Below are 26915 nucleotides of genomic sequence, written 5' to 3'. Positions count from 1 at the left end.
CCTCAGCACCATGGCAGCGCCGTGTCTCCAGAAGCTGCCGCTGCTGCTGCTGATGGCGGCGGCGGTGCTGCTTCCCTGCCTGGCACGGTATGACCAGTGCCCGACAAAGCTGTTCTGCCAGTATGCCTGCAAGATAGCGGGGCTTCGGGAACGGTGCGTCGCCTGCTACTCGGACCTCTGCCCCTTCACCAGTGAGTGCGCTCCACAGCATGTCATCGCACGCGACATTGGCGTGATAGGTGGCAGGACACCTAATGGCATGGTGCTAACCATTCGCTGATCTATGAAGTGTTATAAATACGACGAAATTTATCATGAATATGACACACCTCTCTTCATCTTTTTGACTGTAGTTTGTGGCATTCCGGCGTTCACAGTCGTTGTAGATTCTTCTGAGGCGTAACTTGTGACTGCACTACTGTATGGCGCCAGGGCTGTCTCACTATAGCCCCCTTTTTAAGCGAACTATTCTCATCAGTTTTCCGCTTGTGTGTGGCTTCCGAAGTATTCCATGCTGAGTGCTGGGATACAAATTAGTAGATTATTTCACAAATTGATGCTTAAGTAAGGGGTAGCTGAGCACAGCATCTTTTTCTTCTGCAAATTGAAACTTCAGGGGTTCTCCTTACACATATATACTCCATGCAAGCGAAAAGGGCATTCAGATCGTGGTTCTCAGCATCATGAGCTCAGAGCTCTTGCGCTGAGTTATTGACATTCAATATACCAGGAGACTTTACTGGTCGAACGACGTGTGGAGCAAACATTGATGACATTAACAGTCCTACTCGACATTTCAAGTCGTGCTTATTCGTAACCATAAGCACGGCTTGTTACGTCTTTTGCTGTCAATGCAGTCAATGTTTGTTCTGCCACGTCGATTAACCAAAATCTCTTGGCACATCGAAGGTCGATAACCCAGCGGGAGAGCTTTGTGCTCATGACATACATAGCCAAGCACTCAAGTTGTTCAGTATATTAGCGGGGAACATTATTCACGTAGATAAAACAGAAGTAATAGCCTTATTCCTCGGAGAAAAAACAGAAGAATGGAAATATAGTTGGGTTAATATTTCGGCAACATGCCCTCATCGAAACAATAGCAGAAGCCTTTTGCTACTGTTTCGAGAAAGGCATGTTGCCGAAATATCAACCCAGCTATATTTTCATTATCCTGGTTTTTCTCCAAGGAATTAAGGTACTACTGCTGTCTTAGTCAAATGCTTCCACCACGATTATTTATTAATCGGCTCCCTAATGCTTTCCATCGGTATGGCATCGAAATAGTTGCAAAAGCTACTTCCAGGCTCGCCTTAAACAGAGGGGCTCGCGGGCACATCCACAATAAAACCTCTCGCATCTGCAGATAAAAGTTTCCCGACAATTTTTGGATCGAGGAGCCCGAACTGCTAAAAAAGATCACATATGGCCACTCGTTTTGGCAAAGATGGCTCCAGAAATATTTTAAGGTAGATGATTGTGCTAGTAAAAATTTTTAACAGTTTGCGTTTGCATTATCCTGATAGTTCTCTGACTGAAACAACAAATTTCAGCCAAGGATTTTTTATACGGATAATTTTGTCATAATTGGTTGGAAAAGAAGAATGGAGGAGTCTAAATAACGAAAAGTTTTAGATCCTCTGTCCATTGTTTTAACGGAGAGGGTGAAGTAAGTTTACAAAGAGTCCGTACTTTTTCTAGCATAGCATAAGTGTTCAGGGACTTCAGGGTCCCGTGCGTCATAATTTTTAGTAAAATGATTTACGTTTTACGGATCGATAAGGCAGAGGCGTTTTCAGGTTGGGGAGTTGTGTAAATGTACAGATAATGATCCTCAGTATGGCTCATTTCGAGAATCTCGTATGGTCATGCACTGTGTAACATCCTTCTAGCGCCGCTACGGAAATACAAAAGAAAAATCCAGTAGGTCGCAATAACGTAGATGTGATGACACTCTCAAGGTATGCAAAGTGGGGAACATGCAAGTGCCCCGATGGCTGCGTTTGAGGCAAGTAATATAAGCGCGCCTCTTCATTGGCCGTCTTCAATATATATGCGCATATATTATATTCTTTCTATGCAAACATTCACATGTTAACCGAATAACCACATTCCGCGGCTGACCATGAACTATAAAGCTATCGCATCTTGACGCTAAAATGACAACAACGAAGTTAAACTAACGCTGTCATTTGACACATACCTCCTTTTCAGACAGCGCTCAGGAGTCGAAAAAAGGAACGGTCTTCCCATCGAAACTACCGAAAAGTAAGTAGCATCGTCATATTTGTAAAGTGTGAGTCCTTCAGTGGTTGAAGGGAGCGTTCCACATTTGTACTTGGGGTCTTGGACTGAAATAGCTATATTGAAAATCAGTCGGTACAGTTCACAGCCCTGTTGTTCCTAAGACCTCATCCCCTCTAGTTTCTGAGCTACACGCTCGCAAAAACGTGCAGACTATTTCGGAGAGACTATTTCAAGGTCAACCAGGCATCCATGACACCAAAATGTCATAAAAATCTTGTTATTCAATAGCCCTGCGGCGCTTAAGCAAATACAAATACAATCGTTGAGTCGCTCACATACGGCGTTCGTGACCACGACTTCCAGATGTGACGGCCATCAGTCGGCTATGAATCAGTGTTGTGCAAGGCACCATGACGTATCAAACCATGACACATTGAGGAGCATATTTACTGGACAGAGAAATTGCGCTGTCTAGAGCAGCCTTTGTCTCTCAAAAGTGCACCAGTAGTGATAAACGTGCTAATTTCATCATGCCTCATGCTAACCTCAGCATGTTCAACGTGGAGCATTCCCTTGAAGCAAGTTCTATGCTGGCCTTACCATGCCTCTGTTCTCTTATGTACCATTTCAAGCACCCATTTTGAAGAACGGTCAGCCTTTTTCCTAGGTAACGTTACGGTGCTGATACATCCCCCAAAACACACCATTCCGAAATGCATGCATCAATTTAGACAAGAACAGTTGTCACGCTCAATGCGCTTGCTCATGGAATGCTCGTATGCTGGAGGCTTTGCTAACTGCGTCGAAAAGCTTCTCGGAAAGTGAATTATCTGAAAAACTTAATTAAAACTCTTGGTACTTCGTCGAACCCTCTGACTGCCTCAGCTAGCCGGCGTCGCATTGATTCAAAACTCTCTTGAGCCATCAGGGGCGCACCGGTAGTCTTTTTTACCACCTTATGATCATATTACGATTATGATAACTATATAATGATATTCTTTCACTCTCTCCGCGGCTGTTTTACCACACCTCATGGTCAGTATAGGAGCCAACATGCACAGTAAGTTTTTGAGCCAATCTATACCGTTTAAGAACCCATCAGAAGGCTTACAGCTTCATCAAACCTACCTTACTATTTCCGGCTTCCTGTTTCTTCAGATTTAGTTGATTTAGTCGACACAATTTTTGTTTAGACGGATTTCCGGGATCCGCGATCGCAAGCATTCGGTCGAAATTCGGCCAGATTGTATTTCGGGTTGCTTTGCGATGGATATATAAGCGCACGTTGTTTTGGGTCAACACGTGCATTACAATCTACACATACGCATTGCTTGTACATAGCGTACACATACACTCACAAAAATATAAATCCAAGCATGATGTGGCTTAGCGGTGGGGAGCGGTTACCAGGGCCGAGGATGTGCATCGGATCACCATTTCCGTGCGCATTTTTCCGCTAAGCAATGACCTGACCACTGCCCCCCCCCCCCCCCCCCCCCCCGGCAGCCGCTGCCAAGCGATGACGGTTCTGAGCTGTGGCCCGCGGCACTGCGTTCGCTAGTCTGTTCTCAGCGGCGAGTGCCCTCATTTCGGGAGCCCGTTTGCGGGAGGTGCGCGACCGTGAGACTGGGGACAGCACTGAAGTGCTCCGCAGGGCAGTGTTCCGAAGAGTTCGTTAGCTGTAAAGTGAGAAAGAGGCTCAGCGCAGCTCAATAGACATGTTCCTAAAAGTCTATGTCTGTGTTTGAGTGGAAATGGGACACTGCAAAAACATGCAAACCGACCTTTCTGTTCGATATTCGCCTCTGAAGTGTGGGTTTGATTTGCAACGCGCTTGCATTGCACTCTGTGTTGGATGTTTGTGCGTGCAGGTCTGACGTTCCTATTGGCACAGATTGCGGTGCATTAGTTTCACAAACCTTTGAAAAGAGAAGGATACCTCACTCCCAGCAATGACGTAATGTTAGACGACTTGAACTAGAGTATTGGCTGGTGCCGAGTGGGCAGCAGAAGTTTGCTCCATTCATAAGCTGCGGCTGGTGCAAACTGTCTTTGAAACCGTGATGTTTTGTTGTCCAGTAACGTCAGCGTTTCTGAGTTCCTGAATGCCCTAGCAGTGTCTGTCTGGAGCTCTTTGGAAAGCGTGTATTTAAAGTAGTGTGGGACTGAGGTGCGCTTGTCGGGCAGTCGCCAGAACAGCGTGAGTTTGTGTATTTCACGCCACGTCTTCAGCGGGTCCCAACAAGTGTGTTTCATGTCAAGTCTGTCAGGGTGAGTTTGTACATCTCACGCTACGTCTTCAGCGGGTCCCAACAAGTGTGTTTCATGTCAAGTCTGTCAGAGCAAGTTCGCTACGTCCTTAGTTTGTGCTCGTTGTAGGCAGTGACATATCCGTCTAAAACTCACAATGATCGAGTACGGGCGTATGCATGTCGTGTATGTTTTACCCAGCACCGGTCGCGGCGATCGGTATGCTGCTGGACACAGCGGGCTGAGTGCGATATTGACTTAGCATTTTATTTTCCTGCCATGATTATACAATCTAAGGTCTTCTGACAAATGAGTTTCAAATGCTTGTGCGAGTCTGTATCGTTCATCTTGCGCATTGCAAAGCCCAGGCGCTCTACATGTATATTAGGGTGACAGATCCAAACTGGCGCCGCCAGCCAGAGCATTTCCTTTGTAATGGAGGCTAAGGAACATGTCTTCAAAATCCTCAGTACAATATGACATCTACGTCATCCATCTAATGTGCCGCAACGTTTCCAGCAGTCACCACGGATCGTCCCACTGATGTGCATAGAAATGTGCGCATATTACAAAAGATATGGTGGCCCGTGGACCTGTCCAGATATGTAGGGCAGAGTATGGAGCACACGAACTGGCTTGTGGCTTACGAGCAGTTTGGGATAAAGGGCCGTTATTAGAAAAGCTGTATGTTGTTGTCTTCTTGCCATCTTGATGGCCATTAATCAGCCCCCGGCATCATGATCTTTGCACGGTTCATGACCCTTGAATCATAAATGCCTGTCATCATGACCCTTCGCTGGGTCGGGAATCCGGCGACTGCAGGGTCGCTGGGTCCACCAAGACCGCGTCGAAAACCATTAAAGCGTTGGTCTTGTTGGGGCAAAATGATTGTCTTGTGTTCCCCCCCTCCCCCTACATTGTCAACTCTTGTATCTAATGACTGTCCTGTATGTCATGTCCTGTTGTAACTTGCATACGTGTACCGTCGTAAACGTGTACGTTGTCAACGTGCTCCGTTGTACACGTGTACCGTTGTGTATGTGTGCCGTTGTGCATGTGCTTCGTTGTGCACGTGTAGCGATGTACATTGCGCACGTGCGCCGTTATAACGTGTACCGTTGAACACGCGTACCGTTGTGGACATGCACCGTTATTAAACGTCGTGTACCGCTGACTGTCGTGACGTAGGGTGACGTCACGTCACGTTACATCACATGAAGTGGCGTGACGTGACGGCTAGGCCCGGCACGGCTGCCAGCCAGCTTAATATTGCCGCCTCGGCCGCAGGCCTGTCGCGCGCGTCAGTCGGCGGAGCAGGTGTCACAAGCGCCACCGACAGCAGCGGCCCCGCTGCCCCCGCCATGGACAGCGGCGGCCCCGTTGCCGACTCGGGCAGCGATGGCGCTATGGACACGGCCATCAGCAGCCCCGTCAACACGAACGTCGCTGCCACCGCCGCCAGCAGCGGCGCTGCTGAAGCGGACGTCAGCGACGCCGGTGGCGCCGGCGTCGATCGCAAGCACGCCAAGAGTGGCGTCTCGTCATGCTTCCACGGGGGCGTGTACCGCGCGCTCTACACGACTTGGTACGACATGGCTCACTGTAACTTATACGCGTGCACCATGAGCGGGGTGCAGGTCACCAGGCTGGCTGACTCGTGCATGGATGCTCCCGATCACCTGGGTGACTGCACTCGGTACCGTCCAGCCAACCAGTGCTGCTACAACTACCACTGCACCTTCAACAACATCACGACGCATGATGACTGCGTGTACCTTGGCGTGACGCGGCCGCACGGCACCAGCTGGGTGGACGACAACGACCATCCGTGCGTGCGCTTCTACTGCAATGACGGCGCGGTGGTGGTCCTCTCGGACGTGCGGCCTCTCTGCCCAGCGCCGCCCAGCCACGACTGCGTCGGCTACCAGCTGCTCCACCAGTGCTGCAACGGCTTCAACTGTTCCGTCGTGCAGGACAAGTCTCCCTGCTTCGAGGCCGACGGCACGCGCCGCGAGGACGGCTCCGTCTGGTACGACGACGACATCTTCCCTTGCGTCAAGTTCATCTGTCTGAGCGGCGAGATCCAGGTGCTGGTGGACAGAAACAGCTCGTGCGCGCCGGCGCCGGACCCCACCTGCGCGCACACGCGTCAGGTGGGGCACTGCTGCGCTACCTTTTCCGAATGTCCGTGCGAGTTCGACGGACAAACGTACGCGCACGATACGCTTTTCGTCGACAGCGTCGAGCACCCGTGCCGCACGCTGCGCTGCGACAACGGCACCATCGTCACCGTCAACCAGACCGATTGCGAGTCGCTCGACTGCACCCTCACCGTCTGGCCAGCCGGCGAGTGCTGCCGCGAGTGCGGTGAGTGCCGGCCGAGCCACAGGCGCGCCACGAGTGCTGGCCGAGCTCCGGGCGCGCAACGAAGCCGGCCGAGTCCCAGGCTCACCATGAGTGCCGGCCGGGCCCCAGGCTCGCCATGAGTGCCGGCCGAGCCCCAGGCTCGCCATGAGTGCCGGCCAGACCCCAGGCTCGCCATAAGTGCCGGCCGGGCCCCGGGCGTGTCGTGAGTGCCGGCCGAGCCCCGGGTGCGCCAGCGTAACAACTTTGGTCAGGTGCTCCGGGGTAGAACAGAGGGAATATGTCAATTTTGAACTCCGTAAAATATGCTAGACCATTTTGTTTACTACATTCAGTGGCATGGGCAGTTCTGGAGCTGTGGACAACGTGGCCCATGCACCTGAAAGGGCTCTCAATCACGTTCAGCAGTGTGCATAGTCACCACACGCGACCAGTTTTAAAATCAACGCATCTTGTCCGCTGTTGTAGGGTTTGCTAGTGTAGCCTGCTAGCGTCATCTGTGAATTTGTCGCGTCCATTGAGCGACTGGGAACGCTCGACAGCGAGTGATCTAACTCTGGCTGTCCCTGACCGGGGCTGACGGCGTCCGCAGTCGGGTGTGTTTACGACGGCGTGCAGCGGCCCGAAGGCTCCATCTGGTTCGATAACCAGGACCTGCAGTGCACGTTCTTCCAATGCACCAACGGCCAGGTGCAGACGGTGGGCAACATCACCTGCGACCCGGCGCCCAGCCCCGGCTGCGTTGCCTGGTTCATACCCGGCGTCTGCTGCCCCAAGTGGGACTGCCAGGAAGGTAGGCCGAGAGTCTCCTGTCCCACGTGGGGCTGTCAGGAAGGTAGGCCGAGAGTCTCCTGTCCCACGTGGGACTGACAGGAAGGTAGGCCGAGCGTCTGCTGCCCAAATTGAGGACTGACAGGAAGGTAGACCGAGCGTCTGCTGCCCCAAATAAGACTGACAGGAAGGTAGACCGAGCGTCTGCTGCCCCAAATAAGACTGACAGGAAGGTAAGCCGAGCGTCTGCTGCTCCGAATATGACTGCCATGAATGTAGGTCGAGCGTTTCCTACCCCAAATGGGACTGTGAGGAAGGTAGATAGAGCGTCTGCTGCCCCAAATAAGACTGACAGGAAGGTAGACCGAGCGCGTGCTGCCCCAAATAAGACTGACAGGAAGGTAGGCCGAGCGCCCGCTGCCCCAAAATAAGACAGGAAGGTGGACCGAGCGTTACTGCCACCATTGGAGCTGCCAGGAAGGTAGGCCGAGCGCTTGCTGTTCCAAGAGGGGCTGCCAGGAGGGCATGCCGAGAAGCGTGTGCACTCTCCATGACCTGCCGACCATGTTATTTGTGGCTCGATTGCGGTCAACACCATGGGGGTGGGTTTAATTGAACGTCATGGGCCAGTATTTCAAGTTTGCTTACAAAGGCAATTCAGTAAAGTTTTCTGTTAAACTATAGCGTGCAAGTCATATGAAATGAAAAGCCTTGCAGTAATCGCACCGTTCTTTTGTTTAAGCAAAAGACAGATGCCACCCGTGTCGTGCCTTGCGTGTCTTGTGTGCGAATCGTGAGACGTGTCTTAGACACGTCTCTGGTGGTTCCCGGCATAGCATTCTCAGACGCGACCGCGACAGCCGACGCGGGGGCTGCGTTGCCATCTTGCAGCGAGCTGAAGTACAGCTTGAGCAGCTTGCCATGCCGGCGGCCGGACCTCTGGAAACGCTGTGGGTCTCAGCTGCAGGGCGAGGCGGCCGGCCGACTACGGTGGGCGTCATCTGCCGTCCACCCGATAGCTCGGTGATGCTCAGCCTGGAGCTTCTGCAGGATGTGCTCCGGGGGTCCGTTGGCACTGGCAAGCCGTTTTTCTCCTCGGTGACGTGAACTTAATCACGTTGGACACCGGCCCGACCTACATACGTCGCTAATCCGTCATAACCAGGGAGCTAAACATGGCGCAGCCGGTGGACAGCCTGACTCATCTTCACCCAACTCCACCAGCGCTGGATCACATCGTCACCAACTCGCGTGGCCCTATACATGAGATCAACATCCTGCCTGACGTCTTCAACGATCATCAGGCTGTTGTGAGGGCACGTCTGGGCCGTGTCCGGAGGAACCCGCAGTGGCGTACTCCGCGCGGCTGGACCCGCGCAGACTGAGGTGCCATCTGTTGTCCTGTTCTGATCCTCCGTCATCTGATGGAGCCAGGTGGATGGCGCCACTGACGTTAGCGCGGGGCACTTCACGACTGTGTGGGACGCTGTGTCGAACCGTCACTGCCCAGTAAGAAGGCCGTGCGCCCCCAAACCTCACTGCCCCTGACTGATCGACGACTCGGCCCTGCGAGGGCTCATATCCGAGCGAGCGCGCGCGACACCTGGCTGTGTCTGCGCACACTAGGGAGCAGATCCGACTTAACGCTACTTCGCAGTCGGGTTAAGAACCGCCTAAATGCAGCAAGGCGCGAGTCTCCCCGCGGCGAGATGGTGCACGGTGGCCGCCCAGGGTTCTGGCCTATCTTCAAGAGGTTTGCTAGGGCAGGTTCGACGCTGGCCGAGGCCGCGTCTGCAATGAGCCCCCAGGAGGCCGGGGTGACAGCGGACAAGCTCAACCGCTAGTTCGCTGTCGTGGGGCTCCGCATCGCAGCCAACCTGCGGAACACAGTGAACGCCGGCTCCAAGGACCCTAGACCGCCCACCGCCTGCGCCGCTGGCTTCTCGTTCCGACCTGAGCTGTCACGATATGTTCAGCGTATGAACACATCGCAGGCGGTGAGCCTGGATGAGGTCCCACTCCTGGCTGTGCGGGAATGTTTTTTTTCCAGTCGTCGGTCCTCATCTTTTAAAATTTATCAACTTGTCTCTCGTGACCAAAATTTTCTCAGATAGTTGAAAGACGGCATGCGTTGTACCAGTTCCAAAGTCAGGTGTCCGGCTGTGCCGTCCAATAAAATGTGTATATATCTTTACTCAGTGTGATCTCTGAGATCTTAGAAAAGGTATCTTGCACACATCAAATGGAACATTTGAGTGCGACAGCGCTGCTGAACCCATCCCAGTATGCCTACAGGCCGCACCACTCGACCGAGGATGCCGTGTCCGCCGCAGTGGAACGCCCGGTTACCAACACCGATGATGGTCTTGCACCGTCGGTAATAGCGATCGTTTTGTCGAAGGCATTCAATAGCTTCGACCACCATGTCCTTCTCACTAAACTGCCTTGGTATGGCCTTGCCAATGTAAAATGGTTTTGGGGCTATTTGAGTGGTCGAGGACAGGTGCTGGCAGCTTACTCTCCCCACGTCATGCGGTGTACTCAAAGGCCTGGCCATCGGTCAAATTTGTAAATTTTGTTCACTAACGATCTATATGGATACTTGACTCATGGCCGCTTCATCTCCCACGCGGACACCATGCGCATGAACTACGCGACCCCCGACGGGCCCGGTGCCGCTGACCTCAAAACCGGACTGGAACTTACCATGCGTGAGCTTCAGAACTAGTTCGGTGCCAGCCCTCTCCAAACGAGCGAAACAAAAACTGCTTTTGTGCTCTTCGGATCCAAGCAAAGTTTAAAATGTCAGCTGACTTCCACTTTAAGGTAAACGGTTTGACCGTGCATGCCTCAAATATCATCAAAATTTCAGCATCATAGTTGACTCCCGTCTGTCATTGGGTGTCCATGTCCCGAGCGTTGTGAAACAAGTGCAATGGCATCCTCATTTCTGTGAACAAAGTCCGTCATAGCTTTACTTTATATCTTCTCAAAATCAACATTCAGGCGTATATATTCCCTTATATCGCGCATATACCTGTGTGTGTGGAGTTGGACGAGAAAAAGTCAACTACACAAAACTAAAAAAAATCAACTTTGCAGCAAGAGTAATCACTAGCTCCAAAAGGCATCATCATATAGCTCTGGCTCTGAATTCCAAGATCTTAAGTGACCGAGAATCGAAGGCATGATGTCGGACTGCGGCGTGATGAAAGTGTTTAAGGCGCTGAAGGAGGTAGGCGCGCCTCACCAGGTCCGCGCGTTTTTTGCCTCGCGTGCCGCTGTTTCGAGCCGTGAAACGCACGCCTCGGACAGAAGTCTACACCTGCGCAGAGACCGACTGACCACCACACAGAGGGCGCTTTTGTGTGGAGCCGAGGCCGCCTGGAGCCGCCTGACATCGTGGGTCCGTTATGTCATAACACTGAGCGCGTTTGGGACCGACATACGCGATGCGATTTTAACCACTGACTACTGTTCTGATCCGGCCCATGGTGCGCTGATAGGTTTGTTTTAGCGCTTTGACCATTGTTCGCATAAGTTTTGGTATACTTTTTGCGTGTGCCTTTTCTTACTGCACCTGTACCACCTAACACCGCGACAGCCACCATGTGGATGGTTTCCAATAGGCTGACGCTGATACTGCTACTGATACCCATGTGTATCTGTAGTGGGGCAGCAAACCCCGGTATGCGTGATGATTGCGTCCCCGGCCGTGCCGCCCCCCCCCCCCCCCTCCCCTGCCAGTACGCCGTGCCCATGCCCTCAGCGCCGTGTGTGCTGGACGGCGTGACCAGGGAGCACGGCGCCACGTGGCCCCAGAACCCGCTCAAGCCGTGCGTCTTCCTTGGCTGCAATAACTCGGTGGTGACGGTGGTGGACGTGGCGGCGCCGTGCCCGCCGGCGCTGGGGCCGCCCTGCGTGGAGCGCGACGTGCCCTACCAGTGCTGCCCGACCTACGACTGCGTCAACGGTGAGTGGGGCTGAGCCGCCAGCGCTGGTGACGGCGGGCCGGATAGCTCGGCCAATGGCGCGACGCTGACACCACGGCTACACCCGACGTGCGCACCACAGCCATACCAGACGTGTGCACCACAGCCATACCAGACGTGTGCATCGCAGCTACACCCGACGTGTGTACCGCAGCCACACCAGACGTGTTCGCCGCAGCCACACCAGACGTGTTCACCACAGCCACACCCGACGTGTTCACCGCAGCCACACCAGACGTGTGCACCGCAGCCACGCTAGACGTGTTCACCACAGCCACACCCGACGTGTGCACCGCAGCCACACCAGACGTGTTCACCACAGCCACACCCGACGTGTTCACCACAGCCACACCCGACGTGTGCACCGCAGCCACACCAGACGTGTGCACCGCAGCCACACCAGACGTGTGCACCGCAGCCACACCAGATGTGTTCACCGCAGCCACACCAGACGTGTTAATCACAGCTGCACTAGACGTGTTCACCACAGCCACACCAGATGTGTGCACCGCAGCCACACCAGACGTGTGCACCGCAGCCACGCTAGACGTGTGCACCACAGCCACACCAGACGTGTGCACCGCAGCCACACCAGACGTGTGCACCGCAGCTACACCAGACGTGTTCACCACAGCCACACCAGACGTGTGCACCGCAGCCACACCAGACGTGTGCACCGCAGCCACGCCAGACGTGTTCACCACAGCCACACCAGACGTGTTCACCACATCCCACTGACCCGATATGCTTTAAAATAGTCAGTAGTATTTTGAGAACTTTTGCAAGGCATTCATTCAAGCTGTTGAGGGAAAATGTGAAGGACTCATTCAAATGGTTGAGAGACATGCTTCAGGCTAAGAATAGTTTGCATTTTTCAAGTTTGATGTGCTGCCAGATATTCCACGACACAGCATGAAATACATTGCATTATGCCTTAAAGCATATTATTGGGTACCAAATTGAAAAGCATGCACATCTTTGAACGCCGCGATTAATGGAAAACGGTTTTAAACGCACGGCAGATATCCTTATGAATGCTGTTCCTTACTGTTCATCCATACTGTTTAGCATTGTACATAACAGCGTGTCATTTCAAACACCTAACCGCTGGCTCAACGAGCACGCCGTGACGTCACGCCCCGCGTTTTTGGCGGCGCCGTCTGCAGTCACCTGCCCGTACGCGGGGCAGACGTACAACGAGGGCGACGTGTGGGTGGACAACCCGCTGCACCCGTGCAAGTGGTTCACATGCCTGCGGACGGGTGTCGAGCTGGTGAACAGCACCCTCTGCCCGCCGCTCGTGCCGCCCAACTGCCCAGCTCAGCGTAACGTCACGCAGTGCTGCAAGATGTGCGTGCCGTCAGGTCAGTGCGCTGCCGCTCGCAAGAACGGGCGCCTGCTCGTGCTTCATGATGACCCCGCGGGGGCGCCAGTGGCGGCTACGGCGTTCGTTATCTACGCGTTGATTTGTTGCCATCTGTTGTGTCTGTGAGATCTTACTTGGGTGAGAGTGACGGCGAGTGTTCGGCGAGGAGGTGTGAGGTGAGGTGCTCTCCATGTGAGAGCTGACTGAACGACCCGAGGCCGGTGGCCATTCTCGACGGAGTGAATGGCGTCCTGGTCAATTCTTCAGACGGCTCTGGCTGCTTCGACGCGCTCGGCAACCCCCGCTCGGAGGGCGAGCTGTACTACAACGACCCGGAGGGGTGCTTGCTGGTGCGCTGCCAGAACGGTCAGGAGGTACTGGTGATCGACAGAACCACGCTGTGTCAACCTCCCGACAACGTCGACGACTGTGTGGTGGTGGGCGTGCAGGACTGCTGCCCCATTTACAACTGCACCACTCAAGGTAGGCATTCCGCGAAAGGCTACATGCTAACCGATTTCTGGATCACACAATTCTGGATCACTTAGGACCACTCGGCATTCCCTATGTGTAAATTCAACATAACAAGTAACAAACACAACAGAGCGCGAACGCAGATGCACTACCCAACCATCCGTTAGTATTCAAACGGCCAAATTACTATGGTTGATTTTAACAATACGAGAGCAGTCGTTGGGCTGGTGCTCCTACTTGACGAACAATACCACGGGGACACTTCTTTGATAATTACTTGCATCTTCGTGGCTCCATGCCAGTCCTCTTTTTATATGCCAAATCCGTGATTCACTGATCGCTGCATAAATGAAAGACATGAGGCTGTGGTACGACTAGCAAACTAATTACCTGGTTTTATGGATATTCTCTGTACAAGTTTTCACCAAAGCAGGCAAAGCGAACATTATTCTTACAGATTCTCTCGGCATGCCACAGTACCCGCCAACGTAAATGTTAACGCTGTCTTGACGTGTGGTGATAGGGAGTTCTTTTTTACGATTTCATTCGAGGCCGCAAGGTAAACTGGACCATCAGGTAAGGTAGGACCTAGGCCGTTTTGCCGTTGGATGGCAGATATATAACACAGTTCGACAAGACTAAACCCCTATAACTTGTTGGCCTGTGCAGCTTAAACCAAGAGCTCTTAACCTGCGGATGGCCCAGGCGTAAAGCCCAATTCGTGGTGACTTCCACACACCCAAAATATTTGTATTTCTCGCCGTTCTTTGGCCACAAGAGCCTAAAATGTGACTCTCTGCAAATTTGCAGATTTCGTTGGTTCAAAAGTCGGCCCCGCTCGCCGTCCTGCCGCCGACTGTGCAGTCGTGTATGCCAAAGGTCCTCCTCGCGGCAGACATATTTTGCAGATGCGTGTGCGGGCCTTCAGCAGCCGGAGCCTTTGCATCAGGGACTAGAAGGATTCAGCTGAGACAACCATGGGTGCGGCCACGTCTCTGAGAATGAAAAGAGCAAGTCAAGAGTAGAGGGATCGAACAGGAATTTGAGGAGACAACCTAGGTAGAAAATCGCATTTTCATTTGGGAAACGTGAAGAAATGTGCATAATACGGGCAAAATTGGACAATATAAATTACCACCTTGTGAGTATGAGGGCTAATTTCTCCCAGATCTCTCCCCCCCCCCCCCCCCTCCTTCCAGTGGTTACACACATGCAGACAACAGCGTGCAACCGTGCTGCCACACACCTACGTTTCCGTGTTCAGACGGCCATGCGCTGTCCAGGGCGGTGCACACATTTCCGAATTACCTCGCGTATTGTGTAATATGTCAGTAAAAGTTTAAAGGATCTGTCCCACATTTGTATGGGGTTTTGAATAAGATAGTTATTGTCAAGATCATTACATGCAGCTCCAAATTATGCTCTTTGTAAGAACTCAACTCATTTCGCTTCTGAACTAGACTCATGCAAACACATGCGGACTTTTTCGTGCCGCCTGTTTTAAAGCAGCCAAAAAATATACGACGCCATAGGGACATCGTAGGAATTCCTCCTCCTTCAATGGGCGTATTGTGTTCAAGGTCAAGTCAAATATAACCATTGGCTTATTTGAGTTCGTAGTACATCAGCACCAATCGCCGCATCAACGGACAGCAGCTGGCTTTTAACCAGCTTAACGCGATACAGGTAGATCTCGATCATAAACCGCGTTTTGTGATATATGTTGCAAGAATTTGGGCAGTCCTTCTACTAACAACACCATGAGACTGGGAATTGAATAAATTAAAAAGAGCTTTCCGCGTTTGAAGATATCAAAGCATGTGCAGCACTCCCCTTAAGAGTGCCGCAATGACAATGAATGCGAACGCAAGTGAGAAAATATAAAATCACGGTCAAAGATGCAAGACAAGATATCAAAGCAGATATCGAGCATCAGACATGATGAAATAAGCTCACTTATAACTATTGGTTTACTTTTGAGCGAAAAAGACTGCTTCAGATAGCATACCGTGCGGTATTCTCACAAATACCAGATGTAAATGACTCTACAATTATATTTGCTGAAATTTCATCATCGCATGATCAGTGAAATGGCAGATTTCAATGACGTTATTATCGCGGTATGGATGCCTGAAGAGCCTTGAAATAGTCGGCACGAGAAAGTTGCCACATTTTTGCGGGCGTGTAGCTCAGAAACTAGAGGAGTTTATGCGGACTATTTTGTCTCAAGAAGGGCTTGACTGTGAACTGCACGGAATAATCTTCAAGATCGCTTTTTCATTACAAAACCTCATACAAATGTGCAACACTTCCCTTAAGAATGCCGCAATGACAATGAATGCGAACGCAAGTGAGAAAATATAAAATCACGGCCAAATATGCAAGACAACCAAGAAAAAGGCTAGCACACGCGTACCTACCGATCATCGGATAAATCACATACAATTTAACACGCACCCGGGTGGCCGGTTGAACGCCCTTCGCTCGGGTGGGGATTAATTTGACCCCCGCTCCCACGGTAAATGGGTCTGGTTTTCAACTCAATTGTGTAATTTTTTTGTTTCTGGGGTATTGTGATGTCTTCGTCCAGCGGTTCAGCTGAGCTCGGTCAGAGAGAGAGACGTGTAGCGACGCGGCGATCTGTGATGGACTGAGTCCAGTGGCGTCGTGCTATCCCAGGCGGGCACGACATAACATTTAGTTCGGGTGAACTACCACTCATAAGTCAGCTTGCATACACGCACTTACCAAGCGTCCCGTGCCGTCCGCCACGCGACGGCGGTCAGCGCCCGCGGCGGTAGGTTCCACCGGCCGCATTCCCCCGCGCGGCCGAGGCCGCGCCGCGACACGGCAGGGACAGCGTGCTGTGCCGCCGGGCCGACTGGGCGTGTTCACAACAGGTATGACCTTGAGGTCAAATAGGCCGAACAAGACAAGTAGTAGATTGGTGTACAATGTGTCCTAAGATCTCCTCATGCAAGCGCTGTGGACCCAGACACTTGTTTTAAGCAGAAGTTCGATGATGTTCATTTGAGGTCAGTGACCGTTTCCGACGTATAGAAGGCCAAGGTAGGCAAAGACCTGGGAAATTGCTTCGATTTTCACATCCATATAAACGTCAGGTATTACGCGAGGAGCTATTTTCCTGAAAACGAAATGGCGCCCTGGGTTATTTTAGGTCAGTGACCTAATTGGACCTTAAGGAGTCCATGAAGCAGGTCTGCTGTGTTCCCTGTCGTTATTAAATTCAATACGAGCACCAGAAACTATCATATAAAGCAAGCTATCGAGTAAAAAAGCAAAGTCGTGTTGATCTCCGTCTGACCTTCATGCTTGACCCTAGGCCAATGGAGTTTGTTGTAATTCTAAATTGAATTGGCTTATTGCCTAAGAAACTTTCTCAAAGACGGATGACTGTCTACCATTCCGTTGTAGAATCAGATTTAGAGATTTCTGGAAATCGTTTTGAAAAAACTATCGGGGGGGGGGAATTGACCCCCTAACTCGAGAGTGTGTTAATGGGCCACCTGGCATCAAGTTGAAGTACTGCAAGTGAGTCAGTCCGTCCATTACTGCGGTAATTCTGACACGGCCAGTTGGGCTGTCACTCTGGCATCATAAAAGCGTTCAATGACATAATCAGCTGACGACGTATCAAGGGGCTTATTTACCAAATAGTGAAGTTGTGTCAGTTACAGCAGTCTTTGCCCCTAAAATCGTACTAATATTTGCATGTAAGTTTTTATAATAACTGTAAACCGTCATCCCAGCACAGGCAACCAGAATTGCTCCTCCCCTCGATCCCAGCGACGCAGGAAACTATACGTTAACGCCAGAACATACAAGATTAAGTCACGGACCTTCCTAGCTAAGAGGTAGAAACAAACGTAAAAAAGCAGACGAAAGGGTGATTCAGGCCATATCTGTAAAAGGATTGTATATACATATATATATATATATATATATATATATATATATATATGTGTGTGTGTGTGTGTGTGTGTGTGTGTGTGTGTGTGTGTGTGTATATATACATTCGTGTACCTAGGCAGTATGCTTTCAATGATGCGAGTGTTGTTTTAAGCAAGGGGAAATGTACGTTTAATCAGTTTCTTTTGAGTTCGTTCGAATGCTCGAATTAAATCCTTCGTTGTTTTTGGTAAGTTATAGATCAACTCGCCTGTAGTCATATATATTAGTTAAAGCTAGATAACGCTTCAAGGACATCCATTCCTCATTCTCAAAGCAATGTAAGAGGGTCGGACGGAAAACATTTGAATCTGGCAAAATACGGGACATGCTCTACGAGACATACTCATCGGTAAGCCATCAGGTAACAGATTATGCATCCGAATATGTAGTCAAATTACGAGACACATACGAACAGACACATATCACTTTTTCAGCCAGTTAAACACCACGGAAAGGCAAAGACATCGAATCACTCTGCTGTCATTGGGTGACGGAACAGGTCCAAAGTAATGCATGACTTTAGCTGTTTAAGTCAGGCATTCTTTCTCTGATGAGGATGGCTTCAAGAATTCGTACACGGTGTTTGTCCGGACAAGATTTTAGAATCAGTGTGTCTTCAGTCAGGTCAGAGCGTAGGAGTTTTGGTTGTGGGTTTTGCGCATATGCTGGTCTGGCGCTCCCTCCTGCAGGTGCACAGTCATGCGTCGTAATAGGGATGTTGTGGTCATTCCAATTTAGGTAGAGTTGGGGAGCCGGCAGTCTGCGTAAGGGCAGTTAAATTCATATACTATATTGGTGCGCTTTAGTTGGTTTTGGTCCACTGTCAGGTTGTTTTTTTATTGTAAGACTACTAGCTGTTCTGCTCTTGTAATATATGACAACTTTTATTTCAGTTTTCTCGTCAATCGGTGTGATATTTGTCTTGATTATACATGCCACCAAATTTTTATGAAGTTTCGAAAGCTTTCAAAACTTTATAGCTTTTCTAGCATGAGATCTAGCACCACGGTTGCCCAAACAAGAATGATTTTGCTTATAACCAACAATCTTAACCGAAACTGCCCATAAATGTATTTATCGATAGCAAACACTCTGACTGCTCACCGTTGTCAGTAATCTACCGTACACTCCTACCGTAATCTACCGTACACTCCTACCGCAATGTACCGTACACTCCTACCGTAATCTACCATACACGAATGCGGTTTTAAATCCAAATATAATGCAATAAATAATCGGCAAAATTAACTATTGGCAGGTATGCATTGCTCAGGTGAGTTTTGAAATTCAGGTGTTATGGTAAACCACAATATATAAATAAAAGGCTAGCAAAGATCCGGAACGTGGGACGTTTATGCCGAAACTTAATGTAAAAATGTTATATACCGAGACACCGCAACAAGCTGGTCTGCCTGTCTCTCGCAAACATTCCATCCATTGCTAAAATAATACACTCGATGACACTAAAATGGGGGACAGGCTGCAAGCAAGCATAATTCGAAAAACTCATGTACGGGGAAAATTGTTCCATCATCTTGGGTACGTAGTAAAAAGACTTGGTTCATGGCAAGTCATGGTTACTTCCAAGCTGACCAGTGCTGCTCAACCCCCTCAGACACGAACCTCTGTATGGACGCGTACGGCCACCCCCGCGCGGAAGGTGAACTGTACTACAACGACTTGGACCACTGTCTGCTGATGCGCTGCGAGAACGGCCAGGAGGTCCTGGTGGTCGACAGGAGCACGCTGTGCATCCCACCGGACAACATCGAATTCTGTGTGGTTGTGGGAGTGGACGATTGCTGTCCCGTCTACAACTGCACGCCTCCAGGTAGGTCTAGTAGCCCCACTGAGGGTCGGCGTCCGTTGATAGAAAGAGGCAGGGAGAGAGAGAGAGAGAGAGAGAGAGAGAGAGAGAGAGAGAGAGAGAGAGAGAGAGAGAGAGAGGGAGAGAGAGAGAGGGAGAGAAAGAGAGGGAGAGAGAGGAAGAGAGAGAGTAAGAGAGAGAGAGAAAGAGAGGGAGAGAGAGGGAGAGAGAGCGAGGGAGAGTGAGAGAGAGAGGAGGGACGTCGGGTGATCTGCGGTGATCTGTGCTGCTGTGATCTGTGCTGCGGTGATCTGTGCTGCGGTGATCTGGACTGCGGGGATCTGGACTGCGGGGATCTGGACTGCGGTGATCTGGACTGTGGTGATCTGGACTGCGGGGATCTGGACTGTGGTGATCTGGACTGTGGTGATCTGGACTGTGGTGATCTGGACTGTGGTGATCTGGACTGTGGTGATCTGGACTGCGGTGATCTGGACTGCGGTGATCTGGACTGCGGTGATCTGGACTGTGGTGATCTGGACTGCGGTGATCTGGACTGTGGTGATCTGGACTGTGGTGATCTGGACTGCGGTGATCTGGACTGTGGTGATCTGGACTGCGGTGACTGGCGCCTGTCATTTCCCCACTTCCTTGGCTTAGTCAGATTTAACAAAACCAGCATCATGGAGCAACGCGCTGGGTCACTTTGTGGTAAATATAACTGATGATCAGTGCATAGAAACCAATGTTTACGTGACGTAATATATCAGCGTATGTCATATTAGCCGAGTGGCGTTTGGCATTTCAGTCGCCTTGTAGTTTACAGGCGGGAAAACGCGCTGCGCACGATATACACCCATAAACCTTGCTTGTGCGCAGGAATGGATGTTAGAAGTCTGAGCTCACTTCCTCTGCCGAGGCTTTTTTCTCTTTCGCAATGCTCGACGTGCTGTCTGCTAGGGGCTCACTTTTCTACTGGGGCTCCTACCCCCTTTTAAAAGTTTTGTCTTCAGTTAGACACTCTTAATGCTACATTTACCCCCCGTCTGCAGATGCTTCCCTCCTCCCATGAAGGTATCCGCCTCCGTCGGAGTTTTCCCTGCTGGAGCTCCCTTCCCACCATGGAGCTCACCTCCTCCGGTGGAATCTCCTCTGCTAGGCTTCTTCCTATTCCGGAACTCCCCGCCTCTGACAAGGCGACTGCCTTCTCTCCTGGAGCACCCTTTTTAGAGACTCTTCTTTTTCCAAAAGCCCTCTTCTGCCGGATCTCCTCTACTAAACAGCCCTCTTCTTCCGGAGCTCGACCCCTGTGCCGTAGGATGCTGCGGTAGTGCTCCAACGTCGCGGCCCCCTCACCGCTGTCGGGCCTGGCAGGCGTCACGAACTGCACGGACGCGGCGGGCGAGCAGCACGCAGAGGGTGAGATGTACTACGACGACGCGGCCCAGTGCGTGCTGGTCACGTGCGTCAACGGCTCGGAGGTGGTGGAGGTGAACAAGACCGATCTGTGCGACCCACCGCCGCAGAACCCCCTCTGCACCGTCCTGGCCGTGCTCGACTGCTGCCCAATCTACCGCTGCCGTTAGTATGCCCCTCTCTCGTCTCTGATGTCTTTGTTCCACTTTACACAGTAATTGCCAAAGGGTTATTCCCTCAACATCTCTCGCTGACAAGGATGGCAGATTAAGGAGAAATGTGGCACGGAAAAGCATGCGAAGCGAACTTCAACTCTCAGCATCGTCGCCGGGTGTTGGGGGACTAACATGGCAGAGGTGCGATGACATTTATTTTGCCGAGTGCTAGCTCGTGGTAGGTGTGGGGCCCAGAGGGCCGCAGTGCTGACCGTGCCCTCCCCTCGTCCGTCCGCAGCCGACTGCGTGTTCAACGGCTGTGACACAGCCGATCGGCAGCGAGTGGTGGGACGACCCAGAGAGGCGCTGCGTGCGCTACCGGTGCTCTGAGGCCGGCATCGTGGTGGAGGTGGTCAACCACCTGCCGTGTCCGCCGCCCCGTCTGGGCTGCACGCCCATCCGCGATCCGCCCGCCTGCTGTCACCACAAGTACAACTGCATGTTCGATGCTGATCACAACCTGATCCCGATGCAGACCACGACCTGATCCCGCTGCCGATCATAACCTGATCCCGATGCCGATCACGACCTGATCCCGGTGCCGATCTTAACCTGATCCCGATGCCGATCACGACCTGATCCCGATGCCGATCATAACCTGATCCCGTTGCCGATCCTAACCGGATCCCGATGCTTTTCTGAGCTGGCGCGGGAGCGCCGCTGGCCGGGAGCTCTGGGCGTCGCTCTCCTGGGTCACCGTTAGGTCACCCCGAGCTGACCGCCCGCGCCCATCGCTGGCTCCGCTGTCCATTGCAGAAGTCTGAAATTGTCAGCGCTTGGGCTTCACCGTCAAGTCAGACGTCTATTTCCCATACTCCTAATGTGTAGTTTTATGTTAAACGTTTAATTACATTGCGTATGTCGTTCCGATGCTAATGTTGATATGAATACACACATACACGTTTAGATAGGTTGAAGTGCCAGGCTATTCTTTACTGCGCGCTAGGGAGCGTTTATTATATCCGTATATTCTCCTGTGCGTCCTTGCACGTAAAATACAACAGATCAATGCTCGTCTGTTTTTTAACCCGGCTACACGAAAGCTAACGGTTACTGAGCACCACATCTCGCGTAAATGTATAACCACTCTTGCAACCGGAGGAATTTATTTTTGCGATCATCATGGTGCGACGGACGAGATGAGCGCGGCGTGGCTAATAGAGTGACATCTGGATGACAGACAAGTGGATGACGTGTCGACGCTCTCACCGTCATGTCCGTATGCGGTAGCGGGTCACAACATAGAAGGCCTTGATAACATTGAGCTACCTAGCGTCTGCACCAGCGCTGCCCTCTGCCGCCGCCTCAGAGGCCGTTGAGGAGCGGCCCCAGGTCACCACCCGGATCAGCACTGGGAACCCGTCATTCCGACACTGGTCTAGTTTGGCAATCGTGCTGGGTGTTTTGGTAAGGACAACATGCACTGAAACAATGATAGCCATGAACCAGTAACTAAGAAGGAAACATTTTCACCGATGACCAACGCTTAACAAGATTCTGGTTACCAGAAACTACAGAAAAACGCTGTTTAACGTTGCACGAACATCACATTGCATCACGTTGCATTCCAGTCACTCGGGCCTCTCATCTCCTGTCACCCGTTCCGGGGTGCTGTGCCTCGGGCTGCACGAAACACAGGCAGCTGAACCGAGCCGTTTCATTGTCACGTATGGAGCGTCTCTCGATCTCACATGTCGAGATCGAGCATAGATAGAAACTTTCCGGCGGATGTTGGCGTTCATCACGACGACTAAAGAACTATTTCTGAACATATGTAACCTGGGGAGTCGACTTGCATTCCTTTGTGAGGGTCTGCAGTTTCTGACAAACAGATGCTGTTAAATGTTGGTGATCGATGAAGATATTTCCTTCTTATTTACTGGTTCATGGTTCTCATGCCTTCAGTGTATTTTGTCCCTACCAACGTATTTGTCCGACTTCTTGCAGTCGGATAAATGCGTGACACCATTTGACGCCATCTGAACAGCGGTATTGTTTTTGACACCCTCACGCGTTTCGGGGCCATATTAGCGGAAACTTTGAGCTTTGTCTGGAGCCATGTGGCCAATGTTTCAAAAATGCTTTTGTTGTGTTTTTTTACCAGTATAGTGGGTTCAGCAACTCGGATTTAAATCAAACTTTCCGGCTGCGAAGAAGTGTATCGCCGTGTACCGCAGGGAATGATGGCATGAAATAATACGCAAGCTGACCCATGTTTTGAGAGACGGGTCATCTGCCACTTTGCTATGTGATAGAAAAACTAGCCCACGTGGTGTGTAAATGGCTTAGGTAACATGGCATACATCCAATCAGTGGAAATATATGCGCACGTTATGCGCACAGCAATTCGATAAGCATGCATGTGGGACTTCTATCAATAATAACACAAACATTGTTTACACCGCAGTTACAGCGAACTCATCATCACCATTATTCTTATAGTGCATGGTTATGTATCTAATTGAGATAGCTGACTTTAAGTCTCAATTACATACAAGTACTGGTCTACGTGAATTGTTCATCTTGAGTCGGTGAACTAAATTAAGTACTGTTGAATATTAGTGATAATGGTTATGTTGTTGATTATAATTGTTGACGCCATTACAAAGTTTTATTAAAAAATGTGCTACGAGGCCGAATTTAGCCCAAAGGTTTGCACACCGCTCGTGCGTCACGCAAAAATAGAAGTGAAGTAAAGCATGCACTGTTTAACACAGAGGCACTGTGTCCTACGTCAGAACAAAACAAAACAAAATAGTTGGAGCTGTTGTCCATGATGATGATCATCATGATTTGGGGTTTTAGGGCGCATCGACTGCTGTAGGTCATGCAGCGCCCGTGACTATCAATTTATGCAAGGCCGCCAATCAGGCAAGTGCATCGATCAGGTCACCCTATAAAGCCTTGATGATGAAAAGATTCCTGGGAAATCTATAGCGCGAAGAAACTGGAGCACTTTATCAAACTCGGCAACGTGCGAACAATCCCCTAAAAAGTGACACTAGCGTGCGACTCTGGACGTAGTGTCCCAAAAACTGTGCTCTCGTTGCAGCAAGGTGACGGCAAGCGGCCAGTACGTGATGCACGGTCAGCGGGTCAGAGCATCGATTGCAGCAGTCTGTCGCCAGTAGCAGGTGACGGTACGTAGCATATGTGTGGCCTATGCGTAACCGGCAAAGGGCAACTTCTTTCCTCCTATTGTCGCGAAAACACGACCGCCATAGTCCAATACGGGGTTTCACGGACTGCAACTTGTTGGCGCTCGGCGAGTCCAAGTGGAACTGCCATCGCTTCTGCATAAACGACGACACTGCGGGGTACATGTCTGGAGCTGGTAGCGGTGTTATAGGAAAGCGTGCCCCTGTCGTAGCGCGCTTTGCTGCCGCGTCAGCAAGATCGTTTCCGCAGATCCCCATGTGACTTGGGATTCAACATAGTACGGCCGTTTTTCCTGCTCGCTACAGTGAGCTAAGACGCGGTTGAATGTCCTAGACCAGTGGATTCGACGGGGAGAAGCCACCAACAGGTAGGAGCCTGCTCAAGGAATAAAAAAAGCAAATTGCTATCGTCCCACGTCAATAAGACAGAGAGCTTTGCTGATGACTATAAGCTCGGAAGTGAAGACTGACGCGTGTGAAGGCAGTGTGAGTGACCGTGTTGTGGATCCACACGAAAGCGCACCCCACACCTGCATCCGTCTTCGAACCATCCGTATAAGTCATCATGTACCCGTCAAAGGAGGCTACGTGCTCTACGGCCTCGTCTTTAAGTTCCGTGATGAGAACGCGTTGCTTTTGCATGTTTGATAGCGAAGCATCCACTCTTGGCGATGATAGCTCCCAAGGAGCAGTCTTCATGGGTTTAGGTCTGATGACAAGCCGTAGGTTGAGGCCGCTCGCGTTTAGAAGTTCTCGCATTCGTACACAAAAGTTCGTGGTGACCGTTGAAGTAGAAAAAGCCTTCGTAAGCTACGCGAAAACACTGCTTTGTAGGTGGAATGATCTGGGAACTGCGCGAGCTTGCACGTGTAGCGCAGTCCCAGCATTTGCCTTTGCAATGCTAGCGGGGGCTCGTGAGCCTCCACCAGAAGACTTTCTATGGGAGGTGTTCGAAAAGCCCCTGTGGCGATACGTAGTGCGGCGTGATGCACCATGTTCAAAGTACGTTTGATCAGGTCTGATGAACCGTTATAGATAAAACAGCCGTAGTCAAGTTTTGAACGAATCAGGGAACGATATGGGAGTAAGAGTGTCATCCTATCAGCACCGTGTGATGTTCGTCCCACGCACCTTAGGATGTTAAGAGATTCTAAGCATTTATCGCGGATTTACCAAGATTTACCAAGAAAGTGGGAGAAAGTAGGCCTATTCCAGTGCTGAAAGTTAATAGAAACATCATCGACGACCCTTTAGAGGTTGGAAATGTCTTGGGAAGGTGTTTAGCCCACATTTTATCGCCGTTGAACAACGGCGAGTTTTTCAGAGATCGTGTGGAAACATTGGTGGGCAATATGTCCGACTTAACATCTGCAAACAATGCAACATAATGTGCCTTGTTCGCAAAGGGCGAGTTGGTAGACGCAATCAGCCTGTGTGGGAATATCGCGATAGGGCCCGACATAATTCATTACACGTTTTTCAAACACATAAATGAATCACAGTTATAGGCAATTTACAACTGTTTAATTGTATAGGGAGTGACAAATGTTTCCCACAGCAGCAGAGACATTCCTATCTTATAACAACGTCGAAACCAGTAAAGCGTCGAAAAAGCTAGAGCCATGAAGACTCGTACAATAAGCGTCTTGCGTTAGTAAGCTGGTGGAGAGGATAGTGGCAAGAAGACTATCGTGATATATTGAGGAAGAGAGTTTGTTATCAAAATGTCAGTGTGCTTTCAGAAAGGGCCGTTGCACTGCTGACCACATAATAAGGCTGGAATCGGAGGTGCGAAGGAGATTCTTTTATAACAAGCTCACTTTGGCAGTATTCCTTGATTTCCAAAGTCTATATAAGTTGACGTCTGTCCCAGCACTGCTCTTGAAGCTACCTGGTCTCGAATTTAGAGGACGGCTGGTGTATTTCATGCAGGCGTATTTGGGATTGAGGACATTCCAAGTGAAATGCGGTCAGTTGGCAGGTGATTTCGAGCAAGAAAATGGTTTGGTACAAGGTGGTGTGATCTCTCCAATGTTGTTCAATTTGCTGATTAATGATGTATTTGACAGAGCCGCCGGCAATCTGTCACACGCCATATATGCAGATGGTTGCGCACTATGGGTGACAGGTAGAGGAATACACCAAATGACACAGACCATACAAACGGCCCTGAGCACGCTGGCTGAATGGACAGAGACCTCAGGATTCATTTTTACGCCATCAAATGTAACGCGATTGTGTTCCGCCGCTGTGTGAAAAATGGAGTAATGCAAAGCCTCCCTGAAACTGACTTGACAATGATCTCATTGCGTAAGCAGAGAATGTAATCTTTGGGGGTTTGTGCTAGATTCCAGACTCAACATGAATAAACACGTTCAGTATGTCCGTGCAAGGGCTCTGAAACGCATAGCACGAGTGAAATGCTTGGCGGGACGGGAATGTGGTGCCGACAGGACTATTCTGGTACAAATCTACAAATCGCTTATAAGATCAATCCTAGAATATGCCTGTCAGGTTCTGGACGGCCCTGCCAACAAAGTCATCGAACCTTAAGCGTGTGTACAAAACACGTGTCTATGAGAAGCCAATGGAGCTCTTCGGACTTCCCCAGCCTTACCTCCACTCGTCGAAACTAACAACGCGCCACCACGTCTTAGACGAATGGGTTTAACGATGAAATGCAGTATGAGGGTACGAAGAATGCAAGAACATCGTGCCACACGCTGACGCGTGATATGCTTGCGCTGCCCAACGTTGACCACGACTCTATTAAAAGATCTGGAATCTGTGGAATCCTCACCAATGATAGAATGTACACTGTGTCCAGGAGGTAAGACTTCGCAATGTCTTCCGACCTTGTGCACAAGGTAACAGCGACCCTAC

At 50.7% G+C, this 26915-nt stretch overlaps 1 protein-coding gene across 1 annotated transcript; it reads left to right on the top strand.

The window, feature by feature from the left end:
- LOC119105779 (kielin/chordin-like protein) lies at positions 1-21348 on the top strand. Its single transcript, XM_037229288.1, has 10 exons — positions 1-191; positions 2215-2268; positions 5785-6864; positions 7454-7654; positions 11402-11605; positions 12791-12988; positions 13258-13473; positions 19052-19267; positions 20618-20824; positions 21113-21348. The coding sequence occupies exons 1-10, from the start codon at positions 11-13 to the stop codon at positions 21202-21204; spliced, it is 2649 nt and encodes an 882-aa protein (XP_037085183.1). The 5' UTR covers positions 1-10; the 3' UTR covers positions 21205-21348.
- Positions 21349-26915: the final 5567 nt, after the last annotated feature.

Source organism: Pollicipes pollicipes, unplaced genomic scaffold (genome assembly GCF_011947565.3).
Source record: "Pollicipes pollicipes isolate AB1234 unplaced genomic scaffold, Ppol_2.1 Scaffold_6138;HRSCAF=7277_pilon_pilon_pilon, whole genome shotgun sequence".
Lineage (NCBI taxonomy): Eukaryota > Metazoa > Arthropoda > Thecostraca > Pollicipedomorpha > Pollicipedidae > Pollicipes > Pollicipes pollicipes.
Note: the sequence above shows the minus strand (reverse complement) of the source record. Positions and strands in the feature narration are given on the sequence as shown.

What these genes read in the sequence shown, in the direction of transcription:
- LOC119105779 (XM_037229288.1), top strand. Translation starts at nt 11, where the DNA reads ATGGCAGCGCCGTGTCTCCAGAAGCTGCCGCTGCTGCTGCTGATGGCG. An exon ending in TTACAACTGCACCACTCAAG is followed by an intron (nt 13,474 to 19,051) that starts GTAGGCATTCCG and finishes CAACCCCCTCAG; the next exon opens with ACACGAACCTCTGTATGGAC. An exon ending in CTACAACTGCACGCCTCCAG is followed by an intron (nt 19,268 to 20,617) that starts GTAGGTCTAGTA and finishes CGGGCCTGGCAG; the next exon opens with GCGTCACGAACTGCACGGAC.